Genomic DNA, 24,880 nt, shown 5'->3' with positions numbered 1-24,880 from the left:
CCACAGGCACCTTCTCACTACTAGTGTATTTTATTCCCCTTTCATATTCTCTCTTCCACCCATTTCTTTTCCTCCACTCACTATTATTTTTCAGTTCTTTCTTTACCCAGCCTTTCTCCTTCATGTGAAAATGTTCATTCTTCTCTCCTCCTTGAAGCTCTGTTGTTTGTCATATGTAACTCTTTATGCTCTGGTTCTTCTCCTCTATTTCTGTTTCTTTTTTGTTTTCTCTATGGGCTCTTTTTTTATTCATTACCTAGATGTAGGTATTCCCATGGTTTCATCCTTGACCTCACTCTACAAACACGATTTCTATTTCCCTGGTTTCATTTCTCATCTGTATGCTTGTGACCTTTCTGTCAAGCATTAGATTCACATATCCAAATGGCAGCTACTGCTTCACCTGGATGTCTCATAGCCATTTCAAATCCACCTAGTCATTCAAAGTAGAAACCCACAGGTAACTATGAACCCCCAAACACCACCTTCTTCACTTCATATATCTAATGAAGCACCAAGCTGTGACTCTTTTACCTCCTGAATACTACTCTCCCCTTCTCTCCGGCCCTGCGCTTCCCACATTAGTTCAGGTCCTCAAGATCTTTCCTAGAGGTTTGCTACTCAGTGTGTGGGTTGTGGATCAACACCATTGGCATCACCTGGGAACTTGTTAGAACAATGACTCTCAGGCCCCACTGCAGACCTACGGAATCAGAATCTGCATTTTAACAAGATCTGTAGGTGATTTGTACTGAATAAGTTTTGAGAAGTGATTGCCACAACCTCCTAACTACTCTTTCTGCTTCCAGTTTTGTTTCCCCAAACCCACCCCCAATTTAACCACTACAGTGTTTCACTTAAAGTGTAAGTATTTCCATGTCATTCCCCTTCTTTAAAACCCTTCATTGTTCCTTCATCTTCTAATTATAAAATCTAAGCTTCATAGCTCTCCACCATCTTGTTTCTGCCTGCCTTCTCCAGGCTTATCCCCTGCTACTTCCTGGCATGATCTATGTGGGTCAGTACCTGCAAACTACATATGGTTTCCAGAAACTATTACCCTGTTTTTTGTGTCTATGCCCTCGTTCATGCTGCCACTTTGTCTGGAATATCCCTATAACACTTCCCCTGGCTAACTCCCACTCATTCAATTACTTCAAGGTTAATCTTATGTGCTTCCTTAAACTGCATTTCTAAGTATCTCTCCATGTGTCTGTCTCCAATTAGAATGTAAGGTCTTTGAGGCAAGGGACTTCATCTAATTCATCTATATTTCCAGTGCTATAGATAGAAACTCGCACAGAAATAGGACCACTTCAATAGAGATTAGCTTAATATATGCATCAGATAACTATTAATTATCTTTATTTGTTGAGTGCTTATTCTGTTTTCTGCTCTTTCAGGTTTCTACTTAGTGTGATTCAGCATATCCCAGAAAGTTACATAGAGATACGTGTTTTTATCTAGGATTATGAAGAATGTTGATTTAGGCAAGTGTAGAAATACAAGTGCTAGGGCTTCTGAAAGTAGGAGTATATGTTTAGAGAAATGACAACTTTCACTTGTTAAGGTATTTTTCCTGTTGCTAGGTTGAGTGTATCTGAAATAAGGGGCTTCTAATTTTGTAGCATTAGGTAAATTTGAACTGAGTTAACTATGAGAAGTGTGTGTACTCCTGTCACTTCTAAATGGGGGGGCCATTTTGGCACCCTGAAGTTTTAATGTTATTAGAATGAGGAAAGAAGGATTTTGGTGAAATTATCATCTGATGGTGGAGGAGAGGGGATGATCATCAGCATAATTTAATCCGGTCATTGGAATCACTTTACATTAGCCTCTGAAGCTAGAGCTCAACAGATTTTTCAACCCTACCTTGGCTCTTTCATTTTGAAAGCAGTAAACATTTGAACATTAAAAAATACCTGGAGAATTTTAACTAGGTGACGAGAATTTCAAAGAACAGTAACAGCAGATGCCCTCATTACAAGTGAGCAAGTGGTAATAATTTAACATATGCCACCTTAACTGTTTCACTCATCACCCATTTTCTTCTGTCTGCCTTCCTCTCCATCTGCTATTGTTTATATATGTTTCTCCCATATCTAATCTTTCTCTTTTTCTTCATCATTCTCACTGCTTTCTTCATGTCCCTCATCCAGCTCAGATCTTATTAGCACAGGAATGGCTACCATAACGATATGGAACTAAAGTATGTATGTATTTTTTATTTATTGTATTTGTTTTGTTTATCTTACTAATTTTTGGCCCCATTATTGCACTCAGATGCCTCACCTTCACCTATAACTCAACATCCCTAAAACGGAATTAATAATTTTCTCTACAGTCAACTTGAATTTCCCAAGTTTTCTGTCTTCGCTAGTAGTTCCAATGTTTATTAGTCACCTACACTTGAATCTTTGAGGCTATCTTTGACTACTTAATTATCTATATCCTATCCATTAGCAAATCTTATCAAATCTTAGAACTATTTCTCCTTTCTGTAGCCATTCATTACATTTCTGCTACCATCACCTCACACCTTAATGCTGTAACAACCTTCTGGAAAGCTTACTTGTACCTCATTTTTATTCCCTCACTCCCTAGTAGCAGGATTTCAACCCTGGATCAGTTCCACCCTCTACATCTTCTACTTCTGCATAAAGCCTACTGAGTGATGCTGTGGAAAATTATAAAGTATAGAGATTGGGTATGTTTTCAGAGTCTTGGTACCTAACCTCTTTGGTCCTTTAGTCTTACTTAATCTGTTTCCTTTTCCTTCACTTTCCCCTTAGCAACAATTTTAAACCTATATCATTCTTCAAGACTCTCTTCCCCTGCTCTACACTCCTTCTCTTCACACTTCTCAGACAAGCTCCTTTGTGATTTCATCAAGAAAAATTGGGCCATCAGATGTGGATTACTACCAAGTATCTTGGTTTAACTAAATCCTCCTGTAACCCTGAGTTCTCCTTTAACTACTACATTCTCCCCTTCCCTTCTTAACCAAGTTATTTTTAAAATGTAGTCCACTCTTACCGTCTCCACTTATTATTTACTCAACTCACTGCCATTCTTTGGCACTTATTCCCTCAGCCTTCATACCACCAGTCTACCACCTCACTGTAACTACTACTCACAGTGGCAAAGTGACTTCTAAATTTGTAAGTCCAATGAACGTCTTTATTTAGCTCCTTTGACATCACTGTCTCCTGTTCATTCTTATAATTTGCTGTCCTTTGCTTTGGTGGACTTTTCATAGGCTCATCTTTCTCTACCATCTTTCTTTAAAGAATGGCATTCTCCAGGGTTTTATCAGTATGTTGCTATTCCTGTGCCTACCCATACATTATCTTCAGGAGATTTCATCCACTCTGATTATTTTGACTGTCCACCCCCATGTTCTGACATCTCCAAAATCTCTCTGACCTATCTTCTGCCTTTCATACTCCTGTATATAACTGCCTGTTGGACACCTTTACATGAAAGTTTTGTAGATATCTTAGACCCTGTGTTCAAACTTACACTATTCACCATTGCCTACTCTCCCACCCATTAAAACAACACATACATCTGAAGTTCCAATTTCAGTTAATGGGATCACCACCCACCCACTTACCAAATTAGGTTTCTGGGAATTATTTTAGACTTCTCTAGATTCTTTCCTCTCCCCAATCCGTCACATTCATTCTGTCACTAACTTTTGCCAGTTTTAAAGTTAAATGTTATACCAATCTCCCTGCTTCTTTCTACCCCTACTGAGACCCATCTAGTCCATGTCCTCATTATGTCTTGCCTGATCTCCTTACTTCTAGGCTTACTCTTCTTTAATGAATCCTTTGTATTGCAGCCACAGAAGAGACTCATCTAAAACACACAATTGACCAACCACGTCACTTAATACATAAACCACTTCGAGGTTTCCCAAAGCACAAAATAAAAAATTTAGGCTCCTTAGCATAACATATAAGTCTTTCTTTGATCTGACCCATTTTGCCTCTTCCCATCTCTTTCCCTTATGTTTTACTCTACAACAATTCCAAATTTTAAGAAGTTCCTGTAAGCACTTCTATGCTGTTTTCATGAATTTTTGTACCTAAAACACTCTTCTCAACTCTTTTCAGGTTAACTATTCATCATCCCTCCAAGTTTAGCTAAGACATTATCTCTTCCAGTAGCCTTTTTCAGACCCCCGTATTATGCTAAGTGCCCCTGCTTCTTTGTGCTCGCATACCTCTTAAACATACCTCTCTTACTTTTACCAAGTGAGACTGAAATTTTTTGTTCATGTATCTTTCTCACACTGGATTTGTGAACAACTTGGCTGTTTCATTCATCTTGTATCCCTGGCGTCTAACCTGATGTTTGGTGCCACATAGGTATTCAGTGTTTGTTAAACCGATTATTTGGATTCAACACATTGTGCTGATTTCTGTCTCTGCCATACTTGATATTAGTTTCATCCCCTGGAATGCCCTTACCTGCTTTCTTACAAATTCAAATCTTTTCTGTCCTCAAAGATCCATCACAACTTCTCTTACTGTTCTAGTTCTTTGTGTTCTCCCCTTTCTCTGATTTCTCATAGGCTTTACTGTTCATTGACAATTGATACAATTATAGCCCCTCAAGGGAATTAGCTTCTCTGAGACAAAGGATTATATTTTATTCTTCAGTATCCTTCTTAGTGCTTTATATGGTAATGAGGACATAATTTTTTCTCAATTCATATTTGCAAATTGTTTATTGAGAGTCAGTGTTGTATAGAGGGATAAACATAGATTTGGAGATATAGTCACTTGCCAAGTTGCACCACAGATTCCTCTGGTATAAAATGAAAATAATGTGACTCTACAGGATTGAATAATAATTAACTGAAGTAGTATATATAGTACCCATCACAGAATAGGTTTGTAACAAATGTTAGTTTTGTAAAAATGTTTTGTCCCGTCATAATTTTAAAATAGGTAAATTGGACATTTTCTATTTTTCTTTATAACATAAATCCGATATTCACATGCAGTTTTTTTCCAACTTTTATTTTAAGTTCATGGGTGCATGCGCAGATGTGAAGATTTGTTATATAAGTAAATGTGTGTCATGGTGGTTTTGCTGCACAGATCATCCTATCACCTAGGTATTAAACCCAGCGTCCATTAGCAATTCTTCCCGACAGCTACAGTTTTGATTATGTGCAGCTCTCAATTGGGTTTTCCCCGTTTAAGATGTTAGACCAGTGGTTCTCAACCTTGACTAATTAGAATCATGTAAGGAGCTTTTAGAACTCCCATTGCTCAGGGCATCCCTCCAATCAATTAAATTACCATCTCTGGGACTTACATGTTCATGTTTTGTGTTCTCTTTTTTAACTCCCTAAGTGATTTTTATATGGAGCCAAGATTGAAAATAGTGTTAGACATGCACTTTCCCAATTTATGCTTTGAAAACAAAGACCTTAGTTCAGAGACTTATGAGATAGGGTTATGATTAGGGGAAGAGTAGGCCCCACAAGTTTCAGGTTAGTGAAGATTCTGAAGGGTACAAGCTATAAAGGAGCCTGAGTTTCTGGGAGAACTCAGAAACAAGGAATCCTAGAAGGGCTGAGAGCAGAACAGCCAAGAACAGAACAGAACCTCGGAATAGTCTCTGAAATAAAAGAGTGGAGAGTATAAGAAACAGAATGGAGGCAGGCCCCAGGAGGATTCAGTCAGGAATTCTGACCTTGGGGACATAAATAGGTTTCATATCTTCACAGAAAGGTTTACACAACTTTTATATATCATTTTCTGAGATGTCTGAATCCTAGAAAAAGATAAAGAACATCAGTATGTGAAAAAGCCAAGGGCTAAGGTAATGGTAATCAGACTACAGTTCTAGAAATGCCTCTGGATCTTTAATACATGACGGGCAGCTCTTCTAAACCTCTATGTTACCTCTATTAGAATATTATTTCTGATGTAGTTTGTGGAGACACAAAGCAGGAACAGAGGAGAACACTGTATACAGTATACTTTATAAGCACTAAATAAATATGTAAAAACTCTGAAATATAATCTGAGTTTATAGTCATAATGAAGATTATTAGCTCAATAATCTAGGGTAGAGGTGTCCAATCTTTTGGCTTCCATGGGCCACATTGGAAGAAGAATTATCTTGGGCCACACGTAAAATACACTAACACTAACAATAACTGACGAGTTAAAAAAATCACATAAAAATCTCATAATGTTTTAAGAACGTTTGTGAATTTGTGTTGAGTCACATTCAAAGGCCCCCTGGGCCACATGTGGCCTGTGGGCTGCAAGTTGGACAAGCTTGATCTAGGGCAAGTGCTCAACAGTGGCTGCACAGTTAAATCATATGTAAAGCTTTCAAAAAGTAAGGGTGCCTAATTCCACTCCTAGAGATTCTGATTTGATTGGTCTGACATGGAGCTGTAACATCAATATTTTTAAATTTTTCCATATGATTTTAATGTGTAACCAGCATTGAGAACCATTAATCCAGAGGAAACCAGGACTCCTGCTAATCTTGCACAACTTGGGTACCCTCAAAATATATGGTATTGGCAAAGTTAATCTGAGCCTAAGTTCCAGCACCTGTAAAAGATGGTAAGAATTTCCTGAAAGAGGTTGTTGTGAATATGTACTCTCCTGGGTTTAGTCCTTAGCTTTGCAAGAAATCCAAAATCTTCAAGATGATCAGCCTGAAATCAGGGACTCACTAACCACAAACAAACTTGAAAGTGGCTGATAAATAACTAACTGGAAGGATGTTACTTTAGTGTTTCTCACAAAGCCTGTGATAATCATTTGCCATATTTGTGATCATAGAAATTTCTTGTCCCTGCCCCAGAAACATTGAATCATGTTCTCCAGGGGAGAGCCTGGGAATCTATATTTTTAACTGACACCCCAGTTGATTTTTATCAGAGAAGTCTGGGAAACATTGTACTTTAAGTTATTGTATTGTCATTCTGGTATTGATTTATGGTAAGAGGAGATACATATTTCCATTTCCTAGTTTTTCTTGATGTCTGTCATCCAGGGTATCCTTTTCTTGGTATCAAAGAATATGAAAAACCAATTATAATCAGAAAGTGACTTAGTATGCATGAAATTAGAGCATAGAAAAGGATAGTTTTGAGGGAACATTTCATTCATATTTTGACATAACCTGCTGAGTTTTCCTGGGCCCGCAATAGCCAGTAGTGTGCAGCCTCATGTTCTTCAGAGTCAGCATCTTTCTTTCCCCTTGCAAGCAGTCTCCTGTTTCTATGAATAGTCTTTGCTCAGACAAGGCCAATATACTTGATAATAATTAATTTAGCTTCTTTTAAATGATTAGGTCACTTTTTGGTTTAAAAGAAGATTACCGTGGTTGTCCCTAAAATCTTTGCAGGTACCAATTTATTTCCTCCTCCCTAGGGTCAGAACGATTTCATATTTGGCTTATGAAATGTATTAATTTGCTTCTTTTGATCAAAGATAAAGTGGAAGGGTGATGAGATTTTTAAAAAATTAATGTATCCCTTGCTTCTAATTCTACCTACAAAGCAGAATAGTGTGCCAGTTACTATATAGTTCCTAGTGTATAGCTTTTGACTCTTTTGAAGTGGTAACTAGTAGTTTTGTTTTAGAATTTTGCTTTCAGCTTTTATCCTGAGAGTGGGGCTCACTGAACCTCTCTCCTTTCTAAAATCTGTGGAAATTACTTTTGGTAACTAAGGCACTGCAGTGATCTCAGGTAAGAGAGTAAAAAATTTGCCTTTATTTGTTTTTAATGTTGTGGGACGTTTCAGGTTTTGGTTGGGTGGAAACAGAGTTGGGGCAAACAAAAAGAGACTGGTTAAGAGATTCAGAGGCAAAGGTTGGTTGGCCATGCTAAATTTCAGGTGCCTGTTGCACCTCCATGTAGCAACAGTAAGTAGACAGATAGCAGATTCTTAGGGAAGAAGTTAAGCTAGAGAAGCAGTATGGTGTGGTGTAAAGAATTCTGGGCATTCAATTAAGAGGGTGGGCTCTGAGAGGCTAACACTACTACTAACTTGATCGACTTTGACCAAGTCATTTGACCTCTCTGGGCCCCATCTTTATTGGAAAATGTCAAGTAGATGGTCTCTAATAAATTCTTGTCCAGTTCTAACATTATGTGATTCTAAATGTATTTATACTGACCTTCTTAACTTGAACTCTTTGTTTTTTCAGCATTTAGTATGAGAACCTATGTTTGCCATATTTGTAGTATTGCTTTTACATCTTTAGATATGTTCCGGTCCCACATGCAAGGAAGTGAACATCAAATTAAGTAAGTATTTTTGCCAAAATTTTCCTATGGTGCCAAAGACCAGAGCTTCTAGTCAAGCATTCTTTGATGTATTTTACAAACTTCTTAGGCATTCATGCCCCTATGAGTTAAACCTGGGTATGGTTGGCAATATTTGTAACATATTGCATACTAGTGTCCCTCAGGGGTTCTAGTTTTAGTTCTAGTAATGATAGTATACTGGCAAACCTGGCTAACTGGCACCCCTCCTGACTAGAGAGCAGTGTTCTTTGGAGAGATGCTAAAGGATCACTCTCACACTAACCACACAAATGCAGAGAATTTCTGGAAGGTTGGCTTGGTTCCAGGGATTCAGTGACCCAGTCACCATTTTTCCAGTGATGTATAGTGGTTAAGAACAGAGGTCTTGCTATTAGATGGACCTGGATTAGAATACCAGATCCATTTTTCTACCGAGTGTGTAACTTTGGTGAGTTCTTATATAAGATTGTTATGATGAAATATAATATGTGTAAGGTGCCTGCCCTGGCACATAATGGGAGTTCAATAAATATTTAGTCCATTTTATTCTGTTATTTCAAGGAGAGGAGAATTGAATGGACAGTTGGAGATTGGGTAGTTCAGGTAGCAAAGGGTATTTGACTATTTATCTTTGTATTGATGCTTTTAAAGTCAAGACATAGAGCCAGGCCTGGTGGCTTATGCCCGTAATCCCAGCACTGTGGGAGGAAGAGCCAAGGAGTTTGAGGTCAAGCCTGGGCAGCATAGTGAGACCTTATCTTTACCCAAGAAAAAAGAAAAATTAGCCAGGTTTAGTGGAATGTACCCATGGTCACAGCTACTTGGGTAGCTAAGGTAGGAGGATCACTTGAGTCCAGGATGTTGACGCTGCAGTGAACCATGATCACACCACTGCACTCTAACCTGGGCAACAGAGTGAGACCCTGTCTCAAGAAAATAAATAAAATAAAATGAATAAAATAAAATCAAGACGTATTCTTTCTGTTACATTGTTTTATTTTAGTAGAAAATATTTCTATTATTTGTATCCGAATACTTAGAAGCTAAATTGTCTGACTTACCCAATTAACCTACATTTACATTCCTTTTTTCAGAGATGGGTTCTTGCTCTCTGGCCCAGGGTGGAGCCCAGTGGCTATTCACAGGTTCCATCATAGTGCAGTACAGCCTCAAACTCCTGGGCTCAAGAGATCCTCCTGCTTCAACCTCAGTAGCTGGGAATACAGGCACACACACCACACCTGGCTAGATTTATAATTTAGATTTTTAAAAATCTCAAGGTTACAGAATAAACACATATCACATTTATAAGATGTATATAAGGAACTAACGAAAACTTTAAAAACGGTATGACATTCAAATCAGAGCGTCTGTCAGGACATTAAATATTATTAGTCCCTACCCATACATTCCAACATGCCTTAACATTTTTAGTGCTACAACAACATCAGATATATGTGCTACTTTATACCCGTCTTCCCTTTCATCCCAGGCCAGAGGAAATTTCCTTTTCTTTTTTGCATAAAAATTGTGAGGTGCCTAGGAGATATATCATTTTCCATGCTCCTTTTGGGGGGGCATAAAAAGTCATGATTTATGGCTTTATAATGGGTAGGTTCTCACTGTCCATGCTGCTTTTTTGGCATAAAAATTCACAATTTATAGCTTTTATAACGAAGTAGGTTTTTAAAATTTGTTTGGGTATTGTTTTTGTTTTTTCAGACTAATACTTTTAAGAACAAATAAAATATTTAGAATAAAATAATCTAATGAGAATTTTCTGCTGTCTTCTTTACAGAGAATCCATTGTTATCAATCTAGTGAAGAATTCAAGGAAGACACAAGACTCTTACCAAAATGAGTGTGCAGATTACATCAATGTGCAGAAAGCCAGAGGACTAGAGACCAAGACTTGTTTCAGAAAGATGGAAGAGAGTTCTTTGGAAACCCGCAGATACAGAGAAGTGGTCGATTCCAGACCCAGACATAGAATGTTTGAACAAAGACTCCCATTTGAGACTTTCCGAACATACCCAGCACCATACAATATTTCACAAGCAATGGAAAAGCAGTTACCTCATTCAAAGAAGACATATGACTCTTTCCAAGATGAACTTGAAGATTACATCAAAGTACAGAAAGCCAGAGGACTAGATCCAAAGACTTGTTTCAGAAAGATGAGAGAGAACTCTGTGGATACTCGTGGGTACAGAGAAATGGTTGATTCTGGACCCAGATCAAGAATGTGTGAGCAAAGATTTTCACATGAGGCTTCCCAGACCTACCAACGACCATACCATATTTCACCAGTGGAAAGCCAGTTACCTCAGTGGTTACCAACCCATTCAAAGAGGACATATGATTCTTTCCAAGATGAACTTGAAGATTACATAAAAGTGCAGAAAGCCAGAGGACTAGAGCCAAAAACTTGTTTCAGAAAGATAGGAGATAGCTCTGTAGAAACACACAAGAACAGAGAAATGGTTGATGTCAGACCCAGACATAGAATGTTGGAGCAAAAGCTCCCATGTGAGACTTTCCAGACCTATTCGGGACCATATAGTATTTCACAAGTAGTGGAAAACCAGTTACCTCATTGCTTACCAGCTCATGATAGCAAACAGAGACTAGATTCTATTAGCTACTGTCAACTCACCAGAGACTGTTTCCCAGAAAAACCAGTACCCTTGAGCCTTAATCAGCAAGAAAATAACTCTGGCTCATACAGTGTAGAATCTGAAGTTTACAAGCACCTCTCCTCAGAAAACAATACTACTGACCATCAAGCAGGTCATAAACGGAAACATCAGAAGAGAAAACGACACCTAGAAGAAGGCAAAGAAAGGCCAGAGAAAGAGCAGTCCAAGCATAAAAGGAAAAAGAGTTATGAAGATACAGATTTAGACAAAGACAAGAGCATCAGACAAAGGAAAAGAGAGGAGGATAGAGTCAGAGTCAGTTCAGGAAAGCTTAAGCATCGAAAAAAGAAAAAAAGCCATGATGTACCCTCCGAGAAAGAAGAACGTAAGCACAGGAAAGAGAAAAAGAAATCTGTTGAAGAAAGAACAGAAGAGGAAATGCTTTGGGATGAGTCTATTCTTGGATTTTGAATGTTTAGTTTTGTTTACCCAAGGTTGAATTGAAAAAAAAAAACAGTCAATATGGATTTAGAAAAAGGAACATCTGATGAAGAAAAGGAGAGGTAGATACAGTCAGTGTCACTTCAGGACACTTAGGGTTTTTTTGTATAAAAATTTAAATTGAATTAAAACAAGGAAAAAAAAAAGCCCAAACTTAACCTCTGAGAAAGAACATAAGAACTCAAGGAGAACATATAAGAGAAAAGGAAACCTGTTAAAGAAAAGACAACAATCTGTGTTTTGGAATGAGTCTATTCTTGGGTATTGAACTTCTAGTTTTGTTTGCCCAAGGATTAATTGAGGAAATCAGCTAAGAAAATTGACTTAGACAAAAGCAAGAGGATCAGATGAAGAAAAGGAGAGGTAGATAGTCAGTGTCACTTCAGGAAAGCTATTTAAAAAAACTTGAAATTTAATTGAAAGAAGAAACAACAACAAAAAAGCCTAAACCTAGCCTCTGAACAACACTAACATGAGAACACAAGAACTTAAGAGAAAAAGAAACCTACTCAAGAAAAGACAGAAGAGACAGTGATTTGGGATGAGTCTACTCTAGGATTTTCAACTTTTTCGTTTTGTTCCTTCAAAGTTGAAGGAAAAAAAGTTTGGTTTTATAAAATTCATGTTATTGGAATTTTTCTAGGTGGATGGCTACTTTAATCTCTAAAAAAGCCAAGTGAAGTAAAAGTATTCAATATGTCTTTTCCTCAAGTTACTTTCCTTCATTTTCTTAAAAAAGAAAAAAATTATTAAATGTTTCTCACATATCTCACATATAATGTAATTTCCCTAAATGAAGTTGTCTCTACTTCTGCTCATCAAATTGCTGTGATAGTGAATTATTTATTCATGGGAGATAATTTATTTTAAAGGACAGAATTACCAAGCATTACAAAATCAATTCTTTGCTTGGTTTTGTGTTAGTGTTGGTGGTATTTTATTGTTGTTTTTCTGTGTTTATGTGTCTCAACTTTCTCCAAGGAATATGTATGAAATAACTTAAACTGATTTTTTCTTTGTTAAATCTAATTTGCAGTGTATTTTTGCATTTTCTAGTTCTGAAAGTGGAAAATGAAACAGTCTATAATAAACTTAGATGATATATAGTTTTAAAAGGGTCTCAAAAAGTACTGATATAAAGTCAGTCTATATTCTGGAAATGTTTATATTAAAGTGTTTTAATTTCTACATATTGTTTTATGTAAATGATCATTTCCCATCCAAAATTATTATTTTGGGAGTTGGAGGGGCAATAATTAAACAGTTGGCACTTAATACCTCTGGGGAGATCACACTGTGAAGTTGTAATAATTTTATATTTTCTACATCTTATCTCACAGAGGCTGATACTGAGTCTCAAACTCAGTTTAAGGTTAGGAAAATATGACCAATTAAATGGTTGAAACCGAAGAAGGAAGAATTGGTAAGTGGTAGAGGACCAGAGGGTGTTACCTTTGAATTGTTTGATTTTGACAAATTTTTTACACTGGTGCTCCCTTTATTTATGAGCAGTACCACTAAGTATTTGAGGATCACAGTGGGATAGTAGAAAGTGTAATGGCCTGTGAATTTAAATTCCAGGATTCTGGTCTCAGTTGCACCATCAAGTTGCTCTGTAACCTTGTGAGAATACCATTAGAATCCAACTTGGAATCACTAGGAATATGAAAAGTAGGCTTTGTGTTCTCTTCATGTGTTAATCCTATCAAAAAATAAATTTATGCTCCACACAGTGGCTCATGCCTGTAATCCCAGCACTTTGAGTGGCTGGGGCAGGAGAATCACTTGAGTCCAGGAGTTCAAGAACTGCCTCGGCAACATAGTGAGATCCTGTCTCTTTTAAAGATAACAAAATAAATTTAGATGGTGACATATCTACATTTAGGCAAGGCACTTAATAGGTGACATGTCTGCATTTGGGCAAGGCATTTAATAGCTGTTCTTTGCAATTTAAATAAAATAGTAAATGTGAGCTGAAGCATAATATGATTGATTGGGTTTATACCTAATTGAGTAAATAGTCCTAAATGGAATTAGATGCTTCCCAAATCCACTTTTCTTCCATGAGACGGTTGTTGTAAGATTATTTTATGCTACAATATCATCCCCCCTTTTAAATTCATTTGGTGTACTGGTGAAAGGAGAGGGGAAAGAAGAACTAGAGTAGAATACATAGACTGCGAATCACCAAGCACAAATTGGCCAGTTATCTTTTTTGAGCACACCAAGAACTGCAGCACCTTTTCACAAAGTGCAAGATAAGATCAATTGAATTGCCAGCATCTGTTAAATTGACGAATTCTTTCATAGAAGCTTGTATTTAAAGTTGGAGAGGACTCAAAACTATATATTATAAAAATATTCCCTAAGATACAAAATTACTGTCATCTTTTAAAAATAGATACAATGATTCATAAAAATTATCCACCCATTTTTAATCTATAGTGGATAAGTCATGCAAACTTTAAAAACCAAAATCATTTAAATTGGTGATGTGTTGAGTAGACCGAAAAGGATGTGGTATTGATTACGGTCTTGGGACATGCACCAGTGACTTGCTCTAGAAAAGTGGTTTTCAAAAATTTTAAGACAATTTTTTGCCAAAAATAAATTTTACGTTAACTTCACCATAAAACAAATTTTACATTAACCTAAATTTAACATAATTTTCTGGTTGAAGGTGGGGAAAGGGTCTGGAGCCCAACTTTGGCACATTGGTTTTTTTTTTTTTAAATATTAAATGTTCTTTTATTATATAATGTGATTTCAGAAATTTGTCCATTTTTGTGGCCATGATTATTTTCTTTCTTTCTTTTTTTTTTTTTTGGGCATCCAAATGTTTATTAGTAGTAGTATGAAAAACTTACAAGCAAGTATGTGACTTATTTGCCACAATGAAAATCACATGGAATAGTCACAATGCAAGCGCACATGTTTTTTTTTTATTTACAATTTTTTTTTCTTTTTATTATTATTATTATTATTATTATTATACTTTAGGCTCTACGGTACATGTGCGCAACGTGCAGGTAAGTTACATATGTATACATGTGCCATGCTGGTGCGCTGCACCCACCAACTCGTCATCTAGCATTAGGTATATCTCCCAGTGCTATCCCTCCCCTCTCCCCCCACCCCACAACAGTCCCCGAAGTGTGATGTTCCCCTTCCTGTGACCATGTGTTCTCATTGTTCAATTCCCACCTATGAGTGAGAATATGCGGTATGGAATTTGGAATGGAATGGAATGGAATGTGGAATGGAATGGAAAGTAATGTGGAATGGAATGGAATGGATTGCGGAATGGAATGGAATGGAATGTGGAATGGAATGGAATGGAAACGAATGGAATGAAAAGTAGAATGGAATGCAAAGGAATGTGGAATGGAATGGAATGGAATTGAATGGAAAGGAATGGAAGGTGGAATGGAATGGAAGGGAATGTGGAATGGAATGGAATGGAATGTGGAATGGAATGGATGGAAAGGAGTAGAATGTGGAATGGAATGGATAGGAATTTGGAATGGAGTGTGGAATGGAATGGAATGGAATGTGGAATGGAAAGGAATGGAATGTGCAATGGAATGGAATGGAATATGGAATGGAATGCAATTGAATGGAATGTGGATTGGAATGGAATGGAATGGAATGTGGAAAGGAATGTAATGGAATAGATTGGAATGGAATGCAATGTGGAATGGAATGGAATAGAATGTGGAATGGATTGGTGAATGGAATGTGGAATGGAATGGAACGGAATGTGGAATGGAATGGAATGCAATGTGGAATGGAATGGAATGGAATGTGGACTGGAATGGAATGGAATGTGGAATGGAATGGAATAGAATGTGGAATGGAATGGAACGGAATGGAATGGAATTGAAGGGAATGTGGAATGGAATGTGGAATGAATTGGATAGGAATGTGGAATGGAATGGAATGTGGAATGGAATGGAATGTGAAAAGGAAAGGAATGGAATGTGGAATGGAATGGAATGTGAAAATGAATGGAATGGAATGTGGAAAGGAATGGAATGGAATGTGGTATGGATTGGAATGGAATGTGGAAGAGAATGTGGAATGGAATGGATTGGAACGTGGAATGGAAAGTGGAAAGGAACGTGTAATGGAAAGTGGAATGGACCGTGGAATGGAATGGAATGGAATCGAATGGAAAGTGGAATGGAATGTGGAATGGAATGGAATGGAAAGTGGAATGGAATGGAATGGAATGTGGAATGGAACGTGGAATGGAATGGAATGGAATGTGGAATACAATGTGAAATGGAATGGAATGGAATGGAATGTGGAAGGGATTGGAATGATATGTGGAAGGGAAGGTGGAATGGAATGGAATGGAATGTGAAATGGAATGGAATGGATTGAAATGAAATGTGGAATGGAATGGAATGGGTTGTGAAATGGAATTGAATGGAAGGTGGAATGGAATGGAATGGAGTGGAAAGAGGAATGGAATGGAATGTGGAATGTAATGTAGAATCGAATGTGGAATGGAATGTAATGGAATGGAATGTTGACTGGAATTTAATGGAATGGAATGGAAAGTGAAATGGAATGGAATGGAATGTGCCATGGAATACTATGCAGCCATAAAAAATGATGAGTTCATGTCCTTTGTAGGGACATGGATGAAATTGGAAATCATCATTCTCAGTAAACTATCGCAAGAACAAAGAACAAAAGGCACATTTGTTATGCTCCCAACTTCTGCCTCTGAGCACTTAGAGGTAAGAGTATGTGTAAGTCAAGATGTTTATGTGTAGGATCCCAAATGATCTCCACTTCTGGAATTAAGTGTTGAACTCACTAAGATGAAATTTAATGATATAAATAGTAAATCCTACATTTGGGTATTTGAATACAAAAACATATTTGAGGAAACATAATTTAAGATATTATATGTGAAAACAATGTTGAGGATTTTATTACATGCTTGGTTTGAAAGACTAATACGCTCACCCAGACATAAAAATCACATATGGTCTAAGTCAAATATGTAAGAGAATATTTGGAACAAGTTAAAAGTATCTAACTTCAGAGATAAATCCTGAACTGGGTAGAAGACACAGGGAGGCATGTACTGGGCAAATCTGGAAAATAGTTTTCAAAAACTGGAGCTATAGAAAAATAGAATTTACTGTCTTGTGTGCCTGCATTGAACAAATAAGAGCTGACTGTCAGCATTGTGCCAGGAAGGAACCTGAAAAAAGAATGAACACAGATTGTTTTTCAAAAAGCTCACAGTCCAACAGAGGAAATGGACCAATAAATAGGCAGTTACAAAATAAGTTTTATAAAGGCTTCAATCAAAGTGATGAAGGACACTGTGGGTAGCAAAGGTAATGAGCTTAATGGGATGGGAAGAGGGCATTCAGAAAAGGCTTCCCAAAGGACATCTAAGCAGACCATTTTCTCTCAGTTCAAAGATTTATTTATTTGATCTATATACATGGTTATCTAATAGGCGCTGCAAACTTAATATAGCCAAATAGAATGCTGCCTTCTGTCGTTACCAATTATTCATCTAGTTTCCCTTATTTCTGTAAAACCATCTAATTGCCTAAGCCAAAAACCATTTTTGAGCATCTCTTCTCTCCTACATTAGACCATAAGCGATTCCCCTTGATTATATCACCAAAATGTTTCTCTTAATGTTCAGTTCTCTTCATCTTTACTGTCATCACCCTACTCTGAGATATCATTATTTCTTGACCAAACTGGGAAAATAGGTTTGAGAGCAATTGAAACATTGGAAGAAGTGATCACAGGTTCTGAATTACAGGTAAAGAAAACTGCACAGAATCATCAAGAGATCAGAGAGAGCTGTGGTGAACTCGTCCCTTAAGGATTTCACAACTATCCAGCATATGTTTTATTCCAGAAGAAAAAAATCCACATACAGAAAGAAAACTGCTTATTTCAGAAATCAAATTGAACAGGGAAGAGAGATTGTGGGTAAGAGAAAAGGAAAGTTCAGATAGTAGCAGATGGAGGAAGAATCCAGAGAAATCAAATCCCAGAAAGTATGATAGCAAAATAAACATCAAAAGGTGAGTGTAACACCTTGAGAGACAAGACCCATAGGATGTGAAAGCACAGAAACATGCATACACAAAGCAGATAAAAACTCTGACCTAGTATTTCTAAATGAGCTGAAAGAAAACATTTAAACCTTTGAAACGGTATAAATCAGAAAAAGAACCTGGAAATAAACAACAGAAGGCTATGAAACAAAAACTGACAGGACTAAGGTAATAATAAAAAAAACAAATGAAGATTAACTTGGAAGGAATACACGACACTAGAAACTGGTAACGAGAGAAATGAAGAGGAAAATGAAGATAAACAGAATTTTAAAAATATGTATACTAAAGATCGATAAAAGTAATAGATAAAAGATAGCCAACACAGATACAATTACATTTGTTGAAATGGAGGCTGTGTTTTGCTGCCCAGAACCACTCCCCACCCCTTGCCATACCTTCTCAGGTCAGGGGCACTCACTTCTCCAAATTCTGGAGAATTGCCCTTATCTGAAGGCAACTGCCTCTTCTAAGGTTATGCAGCCCGCATCCACTGATGGAATGATGTAGATAGGCAAAAGCCAGACCTCCTGGTTCAATTTTGGGCAACTTTGAAAGGTCATCTCAGTTACCAAACTCACCATAGGATCAGCTGAGGCCTTCATTGTTACTGTATCAGTTCAATTCTTTCTCTGCTGTTCTTTCCTCCCTCACCAATTCACAAAGCTTCTTTTGAGCATGCCCGTATAAATTGTCTACAATCAAATTTTTATCTCATAGTCATTTTCCCCTAGAACCTTACCTAAAACGGGATAACAGAAGTGATCCTAAGGAACAGACCCCAAAATGGGATTTTCAGAGCAGGCAATGAGGATTCTGTCATTGGTAATAGATAAAATACTGATAGTGGGTAGTCTCTGGCATGCTATGGCAGTACGGTTGTTAAAACTTTCAAGTGATACTAGTAGAAATGAATGTACATGCAAGTGTAATATCTCAAGTAATTGAGAAAATTAGGGGAAATGGCAATTATATAGAATTTGCTGACTTTTTAGATGCCATTGATGCATTATAGAAAGAAAAAAGCTGAGAAAATGAATGACAATTTAGGGCAAAATATGGAAGTCAGAAGGCATCCTTGGTAACATATAAAGAGACTTTCATCTCTTCATCTTCATCCCACATTCACCTGAACCCTCTGAGCTCTAGGATTGTCAAATAAGATACAGAATGCCCAGTTAAACGTGCATTTCAGATAAAGAGCTAATTGTAATAAATGTTACATGTAATACTTTAGTCAAACTTATACTTTAAAAATTCATTATCTGAAATTAAATTTAACTGAGTATCTTTGTATTTCTTTTTTCTTTTTGCTAAACTGGCAACCCAACCCGTTTCTCCCAATTAAGGACTAGCATCCACTTCTTATATGAGGTTAGTATTTTGCCATCTGCCTTACAAGACAAGTTTGCTCCCCTAGCTTCTGTCCCCATCTCTCCTGCTGGCCACTAAACCACTAACTATGATCAAATCACAACTTAACCTGACCTGATAAGTACTAGTATCATAAGGGAAAAGAGGACTATGTCCATTCTAACGGAAGGAAAAAGTAGGAAGAGGCTTGGTGTGATTGGGCTCAAAGGTTAGATAATTTGTGGCCAAACTGTAAGAGCAGTAAGAGTTTCCAGGAGGAGCTCCACTGTGTGTGTGTGTGTGTGTGTGTGTGTGTGTGCGCGCGCGCGTGTTGAGGGAGGGCGGGAACAGGGAGCAAAAATGGATTTTCTGTAGAGGGAACAGCCCATCTGAGTGTATAACAGAATATGCAAAGGGAGGATAGGGTAGACCTGGAAGACTGACAAAGAGGGTTGTAGTCTTGACCTGTTTGGAAACGGGTTGCTATGGTTTGACTATTTTTGTCCCTTCCAAAACTCATGTTGAAACTTAATCCCCAATACAATAGAGTTGGGAGATGGGGCCTAATAGGAGGTGCTTAGGTTATGAGGGCTCTGTCCTCAGGAATGGATTATGTTCACAATAAAAAGGGCTTATGGGAGTGGGTTTGCTCTATTCTGCTCTTCTGTCATGAGAGGAGTATTGTTCATCCCATTTGGAGGATGCAGCATTCAAAGCACCCTCTTGGAAGCAGAGATTGAGCCCTTACCAAACACCAAATCTTCCAGTGCCTTAATCTTGGACTTCCCAGACTCCAGAACCGTAAGAAATGAATTTCCACTCTTTATAAATTACCCAGTCTAAGGTATTCTGCTATAGCAGCACAAAGCAGGCTAAGACTGGAGTCACTGAGAATTTATGAGCAGGAAAAAATGAGAGAAAGTTGAACTGAATTGTCTCTGGTAGTCTTAATGACTGTAATGTGCTCATTTAAAAAGTTAGTGTGAAGCTGGAAGGGTGGGCAGGAAAGGAGACCAGACACAGGATCTGTATTGGAATCCAAATTTGACGCTAGAGACTAGGAGGGTGTCAGAGAGAACTGGAAGTAACAGACAGATGGGAGAGACTGAAGTTCTCTTGACCAGACTCTGAAATGCTAGGCTTGGTCATGGATGCCTGGAAAAATTCAAACTGAGAGGCAGGATCATGGGAAAAGCAAAGCCCTGTTTCATTTCCACGATGTCCAAAATTAAGAAAGGCAAACTAAGATCATGATGTCATTAAAGGAAACTGATAGTCTTCAGATGAAAAGAAACCTAATAATTTCATTAAAAACCCAAGTTTCCTGGGATCTTTTAATTGAGACCAAAGAGGATAAAAAACTGTAAGTATTTAATAATTGACCTGTAGAACCTGGGGACAATAAAGTTTCACTCTGAGCTTCAATTTAAGTTAGGCACTTGAAAAACATGTTTGGGAGTAGGAATGACTAATGACTAATCGTATTCCAGAAAGGTCAAAAATGGATCCCCACAGATCTGCTATTCTATAAACAAAATCATTAGCACAGACTCACTAAAGGTTTGGCCCGTTTATATTTCAATCTCTGTTTTTTATGAGTATATTGATATAATTCTTAGGTATAGACTTGCAATATTTAGGAGGGAACTCTCACAAAACCTATTTATTTATTTATTTATTTATTTATTTATTCCATCCTCTCAAGCATTTATCCTTTGAGTTACAAACAATCAAATTATACTCTTTAAGTTATTTACAAATGTACAATTAAGTTATTATTGACTATAGTCACCCTGTTGTGCTATCGAATACTAGGTCTTATATTCATTCTTTCTAACTACTTTTTTTTAATTAACAATTCCTGCCCCTCCTCGGCACCCCCCATTACCCTTCTCAGCCACTGGTAACCATCCTTCTACTTTTTATGTTCATGAGTTCAATTGTTTTAACTTTTAGATCCCACAAATAACTGAGAACATGTGATGTTTGGCTTATTTCATTTAACAATGTCCAGTTCCATCCATGTTGTTGCAAATGACAGGTTCTCATACTTTTTGTGGCTGAATAGTATTCCATTGTGTATATGTACTACATTTTATTTATCCATTCATCTGTTGATGGACAGGTTGCTTCCAAATCTTAGCTATTGTAAACAGTGCTGCAACAAACAGGAATCTCTCTTCAATATACTGATTTCCTTTCTTTGGGGTACATACCCAGCAGTGAGATTACTGGGTCATATGGAAACTCAATTTTCAGTTTTTTGAGGAACCTCTAAATTGTTCTCGATAGCGGCTGTACTAATTTAAATTCCCAGAAACATGGTACAGGGTTTCCTTTTCTCCACATCTTCACCAGCATTTGTTATTGCCTGTCTCTTCGATATAAGCCATTTTAACTGGGGTAAGATGATGCCTCATTGTAGTTTTTATTTGAATTATCTGATGATCAGTGATATTCGGCACCTTTTCATATGCATGTTTGCCACTTATATATCTTTAGAAAAATGTCTATTCAAATCTTGTGCCCATTTTTTATTGGATTATGAAATTTTTTCCTACAGAGTTGTTTGAGCTTCTTATATCTTCTGGTGATTAATACCTTGTCAGATGGGTAGTTTGCAAATATTTTCTCCCATTCTGTGGATTGTTTCTTCACTTTGTTGACTGTTTCCTTTGCTGTGTAGAAGCTTTTTAACTTGATATGATCCCATGTGTCCATTTATGCTCTTGTTGTCTATGTTTTTGGGGTATTGCTCAAGCAATTTTTGTCAAGACCAATGTCCTGGAGATTTTCCCCCAATGTTTTCTTGTAGTACTTTCAGAGTTTCAGGTCTTAGATTTATGTATTTAATCCATTTTGATTTGATTTTTGTATATGGAAAGATATGTATATGGGGGTCTAGTTTCTTTCTTCTGCATATGGATATCCAGTTTTCCCAGCACCATTTATTGAAGAGACGGTCTTATCCTCAGAGTACGTCCTGGTCACCTTTGTCAAAAATGAGTTCACCATAGGTGTGTGGACTTGTTTATGGATTCTGTATTCCGTTCCATTGATCCATGTGTCTGGTTTTATGCCAGTACCATGCTGTTTGGGTTACTATAGCTCTGTGGGATAATTTGAAGTTAGGTAATGTGATTCTTCTAGTTTTATTCTTTTTGGTTAGGATAGCTTCAGATACTCTATGTACTTTGTGGATCCACATGAATTTTAGGATTTTCTATTTCTGTGAAGAATGTCATTGGTAATTTGATAGGGATTGCATTGAATCTCTAGATTGCTTTGGGTGGTATGGACATTTTTACAATATTGATTCCTCCAATCCATGAACGAGGAAACTTTCTTTCATTTTTTGGTGTCCTCTTCAATGTCTTCCATCAGCGTTTTATAGTTTTCATTATACAGATCTTTTCCTTCTTTGGTTAATTTCCAGGTATTTAATTTTATGTGTGGCTATTGTAAATGAGATTACTTTTTTTTATTATTATACTTTAAGTTCCAGGATACATGTGCACAACGTGCAGGTTTGTTACATATGTATACATGTGCCATGTTGGTGTGCTGCACCCATTAACTCGTCATTTACATTAGGTATATCTCCTAATGCTATCCCTCCCCCATCCCCCAACCCCATGACAGGCCCCAGTGTGTGATATTCCCCATCCTGTGTCCATGTGTTCTCATTGTTCAATTCCCACCTATCAGTGAGAACATGCAGTGTTTGGTCTTCTGTCCTTGTGATAGTTTGCTCAGAATGATGGTTTCCAGCTTCATCCATGTCCCCATAAAGGACATGAACTCATCCTTTTTTATGGCTGCATAGTATTCCATGGTGTATATGTGCCACATTTTCTTAATCCAGTCTATCATTGATGGACATTTGGGTTGGTTCCAAGTCTTCACTGTTGTGAATAGTGCCGCAATAAAAATATGTGTGCATGTGTCTTTATAGTAGCATGATTTATAATCCTTTGGGTATATACCTAGTAATGGGATGGCTGGATCAAATGGTATTTCTAGTTCTAGATCCCTGAGGAATCACCACACTGTCTTCCACAAGGGTTGAACTAGTTTACAGTCCAACCAACAGTGTAAAAGTGTTCCTATTTCTCCACATCCTCTCCAGCACCTGTTGTTTCCTGACTTTTTAATGATCGCCATTCTAACTGGTGTGAGATGGTATCTCATTGTGGTTTTGATTTGCATTTCTCTGATGGCCAGTGATGATGAGCATTTTTTCATGTGTCTGTTGGCAGCATAAATGTCTTCTTTTGAGAAGTGTCTGTTCATATCCTTCACCCACTTTTTGATGGGGTTGTTTGATTTTTTCTTGTAAATTTGTTTAAGTTCTTTGTAGATTCTGGATATTAGCCCTTTGTCAGATGGGTAGATTGCAAAAATTTTCTCCCATTCTGTAGGTTGCCTGTTCACTCTGATGGTAGTTACTTTTGCTGTGCAGAAGCTCTTTAGTTTAACTAGATCCCATTTGTCAATTTTGGCTTTTGTTGCCACTGCTTTTGGTGTTTTAGACATGAAGTCCTTGCCCATGCCTATGTCCTGAATGGCATTGCCTAGCTTTTCTTCTAGGGTTTTTATGGTTTTAGGTCTGACATTTAAGTCTTTAATCCATCTTGAATTAATTTTTGTATAAGGTGTAAGGAAGGGATCCAGTTTCAGCTTTCTATATATGGCTAGCCAGTTTTCCCAGCACCATTTATTAAATAGGGAATCATTTCCCCCTTTCTTGTTTTTGTCAGGTTTGTCAAAGATCAGATGGTTGTAGATGTGTGGTATTATTTCTGAGGGCTCTGTTGTGTTCCATTGGTCTATATCTCTGTGTTGGTACCAGTACCATGCTGTTTTGGTTACTGTATCCTTGTAGTATAGTTTGAAGTCAGGTAGCATGATGCCTCCGGCTTTGTTCTTTTGGCTTAGGATTGACTTGGCAATGTGGGCTGTTTCTTGGTCCCATATGAACTTTAAAGTAGTTTTTTTCCAATTCTGTGAAGAAAGTCATTGGTAACTTGATGGGGTTGGATTACTTTTTACATTTCTTTTTCAGATCATTCACTGTTGGCATATAGACATGCAGTATGCTACTGCTTTTTGTATGTTGATTTTGTATCTTGCAACTTTACCAAATTTGTTTATCAGTTCTAATAGTTTTGTTGTAGAATCTTTCAGGTTTTCCAAATATAAGACCATATCATCTGCAAACAAGATAATTTCACTTCTTCCTAAAACCACTCAGGACATAGGCATGGGCAAAGACTTCATGACAAAAACTCCAAAAGCAATTGCAACAAAAGCCAAAATTGAGAAATGGAATCTAATTAAACTAAAGAGCATCTGTATAGCAAAAGAAATGATCATCGGAGTGAACAGGCAACCTACAGAATGGGAGAAAATTTTTGCAATTTACCCATCTGACAAAAGTCTAATATCCATAATTTACAAGGAACTTAAACAAATTTACAAGAAAAAAAAGACATCAAAAAGTGGACAAAGTTTATGAACAGACACTTCTCAAAAGAAGACATTTACATGGCCAAGAAACATATGAAAAAAGGCTCAACATCACTGACCATCAGAGAAATGCAAATCAAAACCACAATGAGATACCATCTCATGCCAGTCAGAATGGCAATTATTAAAAAGTCAGGAAACAATAGATGCTGGTGAGGCTGTGGAGAAATAGGAACGCTTTTACACTGTTGATGGGAGTGTAAGCTGGTTCAACCATTGTGGAAGACAGTATGGCGATTCCTCAAGGATCTAGAACTAGAAATACCATTTGACCCAGAAATCCCATTACTGGGTATATACCCAAGGGAGTATAAAGACACATGCACATGTATGTTTATTGCGACACTATTTACAATAGCAAGGACATGGAACCAACCCAAATGTCCATCAATGATAGACTGGACAAAGAAAATGTGGTACATATACACCATGGAATTCTATGCGGCCATATAA

General features: G+C 37.3%; 2 protein-coding genes across 6 annotated transcripts in view; both read left to right on the top strand.

The window, feature by feature from the left end:
• The window catches only part of ZMAT1 (zinc finger matrin-type 1), a 48,580-nt gene extending 37,076 nt beyond the window's left edge, over nucleotides 1-11,504 (top strand). For 4 of the 5 annotated variants that reach the window (XM_054544856.2, XM_054544855.2, XM_054544854.2 and 1 more), the window contains exons 6-7: nucleotides 8,202-8,301; nucleotides 10,100-11,504. In XM_054544856.2, the coding sequence (XP_054400831.1) occupies nucleotides 8,202-8,301; nucleotides 10,100-11,411 (1,412 nt within the window). In that variant the 3' untranslated portion in view covers nucleotides 11,412-11,504. Of the gene's footprint in view, nucleotides 1-130; nucleotides 7,741-8,201; nucleotides 8,302-10,099 lie in introns of those variants that run through there. The other variant, XM_054544857.2, reaches the window with a different exon arrangement.
• Nucleotides 11,505-12,539: 1,035 nt separating this feature from the next.
• LOC100451207 (nuclear RNA export factor 5) overlaps nucleotides 12,540-24,880 on the top strand; it is a 76,730-nt gene continuing 64,389 nt past the window's right edge. The window contains exons 1-2 of the mRNA XM_063721079.1: nucleotides 12,540-12,864; nucleotides 16,083-16,189. The gene's annotated coding sequence lies outside the window, so the exon portion shown is untranslated. The remainder of the gene's footprint in view (nucleotides 12,865-16,082; nucleotides 16,190-24,880) is intronic.

This window comes from Pongo abelii, chromosome X, assembly GCF_028885655.2.
Source record: "Pongo abelii isolate AG06213 chromosome X, NHGRI_mPonAbe1-v2.0_pri, whole genome shotgun sequence".
NCBI classification, from domain to species: Eukaryota; Metazoa; Chordata; class Mammalia; order Primates; family Hominidae; genus Pongo; species Pongo abelii.
The sequence above is the reverse complement of the archived record's forward strand: the minus strand, read 5'-3'. Positions and strand labels throughout refer to the sequence as shown.